The sequence below is a fragment of the Haliaeetus leucocephalus genome, unplaced genomic scaffold (genome assembly GCF_000737465.1).
Source record: "Haliaeetus leucocephalus isolate CR32 unplaced genomic scaffold, Haliaeetus_leucocephalus-4.0 Scaffold0, whole genome shotgun sequence".
Taxonomy (NCBI): domain Eukaryota; kingdom Metazoa; phylum Chordata; class Aves; order Accipitriformes; family Accipitridae; genus Haliaeetus; species Haliaeetus leucocephalus.
In genome coordinates, this window is record NW_010972436.1 from 29,780,124 (window position 1) to 29,787,001 (window position 6,878).

The 6,878-nt window shown below is 58.9% G+C and overlaps 2 protein-coding genes across 2 annotated transcripts in view; both read right to left on the bottom strand.

Annotated features, from left to right (window-relative positions):
- The window catches only part of CDC25A (cell division cycle 25A), a 13,339-nt gene extending 13,110 nt beyond the window's left edge, over nucleotides 1–229 (bottom strand). The window contains exon 1 of the mRNA XM_010562082.1: nucleotides 78–229. Coding sequence (XP_010560384.1) covers nucleotides 78–229 — 152 coding nt within the window. The remainder of the gene's footprint in view (nucleotides 1–77) is intronic.
- A 1,888-nt stretch (nucleotides 230–2,117) lies between these two features.
- Nucleotides 2,118–6,878, bottom strand: part of LOC104829275 (E3 ubiquitin-protein ligase TRIM11-like) — a 5,602-nt gene continuing 841 nt past the window's right edge. The window contains exons 2-8 of the mRNA XM_010563428.1: nucleotides 5,697–5,783; nucleotides 5,070–5,300; nucleotides 4,681–4,703; nucleotides 4,253–4,368; nucleotides 3,613–3,937; nucleotides 3,481–3,539; nucleotides 2,118–2,865 (exon numbers count right to left, since the gene is read on the bottom strand). Coding sequence (XP_010561730.1) covers nucleotides 2,264–2,865; nucleotides 3,481–3,539; nucleotides 3,613–3,937; nucleotides 4,253–4,368; nucleotides 4,681–4,703; nucleotides 5,070–5,300; nucleotides 5,697–5,783 — 1,443 coding nt within the window. The 3' untranslated portion in view covers nucleotides 2,118–2,263. The remainder of the gene's footprint in view (nucleotides 2,866–3,480; nucleotides 3,540–3,612; nucleotides 3,938–4,252; nucleotides 4,369–4,680; nucleotides 4,704–5,069; nucleotides 5,301–5,696; nucleotides 5,784–6,878) is intronic.

The following is a 6,878-nucleotide window of genomic DNA, read 5'->3' on the forward strand; positions in this document are numbered from 1 at the left end:
TGTAGAGGCGGGGGTGGGGGGGGGCCCCGGGGACAGCGCTCAGCAGAAGGGCCCCCCCTCCCCCCGCTCTGACTGACCCGCGTCCCAGCTGCTCCATGGTGAGGCGGAGGTCGGAAACCGGCGAGAGGTCGGCGGGAAAGAGAGACTTGACCACGGCGGGTGAAGCGGGAGAAGCCGGGGAGAGAAGCAGGAGGCGGCGGCGGTAAGAACCGCCCGGTGCTGGATCCATGGAGCCGAGCTAAACCCCTCACCGTCCTCCTGTCAGCACGGCCCGCACCGCTTTGACCCCAGCCGCTACCCGTCGCCCGCTCCGAAGCTGGCGCCAAACTGCCCCTCCGCCAATCAAAACCCTCCTCCGCGCGACATTTGAAGGGGGCGGGTGTTTTTTCTTCAATCTCCCCGCCCGCCGCTTTCGTTGTGACCAGTAAGAACGCCGGCGGGCGCCTCACTCCCCGCCTCCAACTGTTGCTTGACGTCGCTCCTGCCCAATAGAGAAGCCAGCCAATGGGGCGCCTCAAGAAGCGTTCCTGAGTGCCAAAGGGGGGGGACTACATTTCCCAGCATGCAACGCGGAGGAGGGCAACGAGTTTCGCCCGTTGCCCTCCTCCGCGTTGCATGCTGGGAAATGCAGTCCCCGCTTTTCAGCCATATCTCCCACTGTCTCCCTTTAGCCGTCCCTCCACCCGCCCTGGGCCTGAAGGGAAGTGGGTAAAACTGGGAAAGGGGGGGAGGCATAAACACAACAGGTAGCTGGGTCTCGGTGAGCCGAGGAACCCTCCCCACATCATTTCTCCTCAGAGGAGATCTCTGTGAGAACAACAAACAGGCGGCAGCACCGGGGAAGCTGCGGCCGCTTTTGTGAGGCGTTCAGTGAGCAGCAGCCTGATAATAAGAAGCCAGCGTACGTCCCTGCGGCACTGAGACGGGATTTGTGGAGCAGTGGCACTTGTGGAATAGGAGTGGGAGAAGAGAGACGTGTCAGCATGTGAGCCACAGAAAGCAGGCGCAACTGGGCTCCAAATAACCCCTGCAGACCTTTTCTCGTGTCCTCTCCCTCCAAGAGGCTGTGATATTTACCCAGGCGCTGCTATTTGCCATACAAATGGACACGATGCTCAGCTTTTCAGATGACCCGTTGCCCCACCTTGCCTTTTCCCTGCCCTGCCTGCGGTCAGGGAGCAGGATGGAGGCGGCGATGGTTGTGCTGGGGAAAGGAGGGGACTCCTTGTGTGGGTCATCCCTCAGGCCTGTCTGGTTGTGGACAAGGCAGGTGCAAGGGGAGCAGTCCCAGCTCCAAAACACACAGTCCCATTTTACAGGTGGAGAAACAGCGTGATACAGTGAAGTGCTCGGGACAGGCAGCGTGGCTCCAGTACATCGTGTGTCTTGTCACCTAAGGGTTTGCAGGTCTCTGCCGTCAAGCCGAGCCCCTGGCAGATGTGCTCTGCTGGATCTCCCTGGGGTGGTTTCGAAGGCTGCTGTCTCCAGGGCTGATCACATTGGGTCCAGTGCTCTCAGCCTGACACAGGGACCTAAAGGCCTTGTCAGGGGATCCCACACCTCCACGTGTTCCTCTGCCTGGGCCCTCCCACCCACCAGATTCATGTGATGCTCCCAGTTGCTGGATTAGACAACATGGCATTTGCTCCCTTTCTGACCACCTAGGATCTCACAGATCCCCATCACACCCCCATCGCTGCTGCTCTTCCAGCCTGGAGAGTCTCAGGTGGTGCCCTGACTCCAGCTCTCCAGTCATCCCTGCCCCTCTGTGAACGTTTTCCTTTCAAGCAACAGTTTTTATGGTTTTACATGAGCAGTTACCACCACTATTAGCAGCTCTGTGGCTCAACCCCAAGTTCCTGGGTGTGGGGTGGCTGCATCCCCATGCCGCCTACAACACAGCACAACACAGTGAGCCAAAGCAAGCCATGCAGCGCTGCCAAAGACCAGCATGAGCAATCAGAGCATCTTCCCAGCCCCTCTCCTGCTTATTTGTGTGTGTCCTCAGTGCCCACAGAGACAGGTGGGACACTGTCACTGTGAGATCTCCCCAGGACACCAGCATGCAGACACCCCCAGACAGCACAACATATCTTTAATGCTCCTGAGGACCTGGCAGGAGGAGATGCAGCAACATGCAGAGGGGATCCAGCCCAGGCAGAGCTGCAGTGAGTCTGCAACGCTATGCTGCGTCATTCCCACACCTCTTGCCTATTCAGCTAGCCAAGGGCACGGGCAGGGGACCGGGAGGCATCTGACCCTGTCAGGCACACAGCTGGATGTAGGCTTCTTGTGACCAGAGCCAAAAGTAAGGGAAGACCTTCTCTGTGAAGGAGGCCTTGAACTGCAAGATCTGCATCCCGTTCTGCGCATTGTAGAAGGTCACTTGGCCTACTTCGTAGTCCAGGTGGACCTTGATTCTCCGGGGCTCTTGCTTCAGTGCCAGAGGGGCAGGGGGCATGTGGAGTGCCGTGTACTGGTGATTCCAGTCCAGCCGCAGGGCCCAGATCTTCCCCATGGCCATGCTGAGCGATTCCTTCCTCTGCACAGACTCCACCGCCACCCCCACAGCCCAGCTGTCCCCATCCCCTACCTCCACCTCCCAGTAATGCTTCCCAGCCGTGAACCCCTGGGACCCTAGGACGCTGGGGCTGCCCGTGAATCTCTTGGGGCTGTCAGGGAGGTTTTGCTGTCCGTCTCCCAGCCACACGGTTTTGCGGTCCTTCGAGAGGATCAGGTATGGGCTTGCCGTCTCTGGGTCCAGTGTCACCTTCACTAATGCACAACAGAGCAAAACATCAGTCCATTGCCTGCTGAGGAGCGAACCAGCACCTCTCCCTCTTCCATGGGGCTGGGACATGTACTCTGTACACAGCAGTCACGCATGCCCCACAAGCACAAACATGCAGCACCTGCAGCCCCCTCAGGTGGCATGGGACACAGGACCCTCGCTGCCCTCCCCACTGGGACCCACGGGTGAAGCAACGCTCCCTGAAGCAGGACTGAGCCAGGCAGCCTCCCCACGCGTAGGGGACAGACACAATGGACTTTGCTGAACCTGCTTTGCTAATCCCGTGCTGGATATTTCTGGGTCCAAGTGTGATGGGGCTGCAGCCAGGCTGGGTGTGTGGAAGCAATATATCCCCGTGGGTGTGTGGAAGCATTGCCTGCAAGGCAGCAGTGGTGCCAGGCCAGTCCCTGCTCCAGTGACAAGGGGGACAAATGGTCACCAAAGGGAAAACCAGCTCCTAACCCCGCTCTGCCCCGTAACCAGGCAAAGCCGGAGCCACCAGTTCATGTGGAATGTTCTGCTGCCATCCTGCGGCCATCCCGCAAGGCCACAGAGGTGTCACCACCCCAGGCCCTTTGCTAAATAAACCCAGTCCTCCGGGGCCCCGGCTCACGGCGGGGACCGCAGTGTTGGGGAAACTGAGGCACATCAGGTCCCTCATCTCAAAAACTGAGAGGGCAGAGACCAGCCTTGGCACAGCTGGACCCGAGCCCTGTGATGCTGCCAGGACTGTGTGGACCCCGAGCACCTGCAAAAGCATTTCCGATCTGTGCCTAAAAGCCAGCTCAAAATGCATATGGCCCCTCTGCTTAACTAGTCACAGCCTTACACATTGCGGCATAAGAATAAAGTCTCCAAAGACAGGGAAGCCGAGGGCCTTGTGCTGCCCTGGCCCTCGCTTGGTGTTAGAGGACAGCATCGCTGGGCATTGCCTGACATGGGGATGGACCTGCATTTTTGTAGCAGGCCTAGTCAAAACGAAGGGACCCGGTTTTAGACAGACCCTGGATTTAGAGGTTGTGGTGTGAGCCCATCCCTGCCCCAAGGATGGAAGGAAACTCATTCTGGAAAGCTTTTCTCCCTCATTTGTGCCCATCAGCTCTAGAAACTTACCCCTTTCTCTGTCCATCTCGCTCAGCAGGTTCACTAGAGGAAGGAAAGGAAGACGCATGAGTCTCCTCCTGTGACATCTTTCCTGCTCCCCACCAGGACAGCAAACCAGACATGGAGCTCTCTCCCCAGCTCCCACAGCCCCAGGCTCCAGCAAAACCCATGTAGGAGATGCATCCCACATGGAACAGGCATGTTTTGCTCTGAAACCCCAGGCAGAGGCACTGGGTAGCGAGGATCTCCTGCTGCAGCCAAGCCTGGGGGAAGCACAGCACAGAGACAGCAGTGGCCCACCTGGGACCCAGACACCGGCTACACAGCAAGGTATTGCTCGCCACTTCGTTGCTTTACCTTTGAATTTGTCCACTACAGCCACGACCAGCTCGTTTATCTCAGAGAGGCTCTTAACCGTCCTCTGCAGCTCCAGAGAAACCGGCTCTGGGATCGGGGCCCTCGCCACCTCGCAGCTGAGGGGGAAACAAGACGGAGAGGAGCTCTGACCCCAGCAGTCAGCCAGCACCTGGGGCCAGGAGGGAAACAGGGGGAAAATCCCCTACAGCAACAGAACTCTGGGGAGCTGTGTCCCAGCTATTGGCACGGGAACCCCATCTTTAAGAGGGGTGCAACGACCTCTGGTTCCAGATAACATCACATTAAATCCCAAATACTCAGGAGGGCAAAGCCACCTCCCTCCCGGCAGCTTGGCTGCTTGCAGCATTTCCAAACCTCTGCCCAAAAGAGCTGCACGGGAGGACAGCGACGCTGAGCCTGTTTCGTACCTGCTCAGGGTTTTGCCAACATCCTGGAAAAGAGAAAACACCAGGTCAGCTCTGGCACCACCGAGAAGGACCACGTTCCCCAGGGCAGTGAGTTACAGTTGCTCCCATGCTTCATGAAGCAGGGTGATGGGGATCAGAGAGGGAGTCACACCACTCTGCTGGTGACTCACTCACCCAAATCTTTGCCTTCCCTCAACTCACACTGCAGGCCCAGACTCACACCAGCCACACCACACACCGCGGTGTCACAGCCTGGCCGCTGGCACGCCGGCCAGTGCCGTGCTGCCCTTGGCTCTAAGGCTCTGGGCTGCACGGGCACTGGGATGCAGAGGGGGCCCCCAGCCTCACCGGGGGGGGTCACAGCACCCAGGTGGGTGATGCAGCCTCACCATAAGGAACTCGACCACCGGCTGGTCACGTTTCTTCTCTATCTCCACAGTCAGTGTGTCCAGCAGCGATTTCCTCTCTGAAACACTGGAGACGTATTCGTGGCGCTCCTTGGCGAGCTCCCTCTGCGCCTGGTCAAGCTTGGCCAGCAGAATGCCCTCCTGCTCCTGCAGGAACTGCTGCAGCTGCTTGAAGGTGTCCTGCAGCCTCTGCCGCTCCGAGGCCACCTTCTCCTGCAAGGCACCCACACGGAGGCCCTTGAACCACCCCATCCTCCAGGACCCTCCGCATGGGCACGGGGACCTGGTGCTGTGGAGAGGGGGCAAGGATCATCGGGAAAAGGAGAAGAGTTTTGGGGAAGGAAAAGCTGGAAGAGTGGAGGGGGGAGAGGGGTGGCAAGTCCGGATGTTGATGGACCCAAGATGACAGCAGAGTCTGAATGAGAGCAGGATGGAAGAAGGATATAAGGGACGGACAGAGAGGGAGAGAGAAAAGTTGTTGTTATGGAGTGTTGTTATTGAAAAGGAGACAAGTATATATGGGGAGAGGGAAAGATGGGATGCACCCATGAGGATGGGTAGATAAGCAGGCAGGGGGGCCAGTGTGCGCACAGAGAGAGAAACACATACCAGCAGGCCATCACTTTTCTCTTCTCCTTTGGGCTTAAATTCTTCTTTCTCTTTTTGTAGAAAAACCAGGTTGCTCTGGAGTGTCTCCTGGAGGGGGGGGGGGGGGGGGAAGTGTATTTGGTGATTTTGGGGTTACGTTTGCAGGAGTGAGATGATGTCACCAAGCAGCCTCTGTGGGGACAATACCGCTCTGCAGGGTCACCGGGGGTGGGTTTTGAGCTCAGCTCTGTGGGGAAGGGAAGAGCCCAGAGATGGCACCCACCTCTCTCCCAGCACGCCTTACAGACAGGCTAGGGAGATCCCCAGGCACAGCTGTTTTGGCCAGAATCATTTCTGGAATAGCTTCACGTGGAAACCCTGAAGTTTGTGGTTTGGTTTTTTGTTGTTTTTTTTTAATTAGGAAAAACAACTTTTGGTGTTGGAAGTGGGATTTGTGGGAAGAGGTTTGCAGTGACAGCAGCACTGTGTCTCAGACGCACTCCATAAATTCACCGGAGTATTAAAAAAAAACCAAACCTTGTGCTCCTCCAAGCCGTGCCCTGTGGCAGAGTGGGCTCCTGGCAGGGGGGACCCCAGCCTACATGTTGGGGGGAGACCATGTTCCCCATAGCTGCAGCCCCAGCCCTGTCCCTGGCTGGGGACATATGGGGCACTAGGGACCTTGCGGGGCCAGGGAGGGGTGAGGAGCGAGAGGGACCTGCGCTCCTGGATGGGCTGGGGGGGGGCGATGGGCAGTGGGAGCCATGGGAGAATCAGCAGCCCCAGCAGGGTGGCAGGGACCCCAGCCCGCGGCAAGACAGGGACCCCAAACCGTGGCCAGATGGGGACCCTAACCCGTACCCAGAGGGGGACCCCAGCCAGCAGCCGGATGGGGACCCACATCTGTGGCTGCACAGGGACCCTAACCCGTGCCCGGAGGGGACCCAGACCTCTGCCCCAAGGGGACCCCAGCCCACGCTCAGATGGGACCCCAGTCCGCGTGCAGAGGGGACCCAGACCCATGCCTGGAGGGGACCCAGACCCATGCCTGGAGGGGACCCCAGCCTGTGCCCGGAGGGGACCCAGATCCATGCCCAGAGGAGACCCCAGCCTGTGCCCGGAGGGGACCCAGATCCATGCCCAGAGGAGACCCCAGCCCGTGCTCGGGGGGACCCTGACCCCTGCCTGGAAGGGACCCCTGAC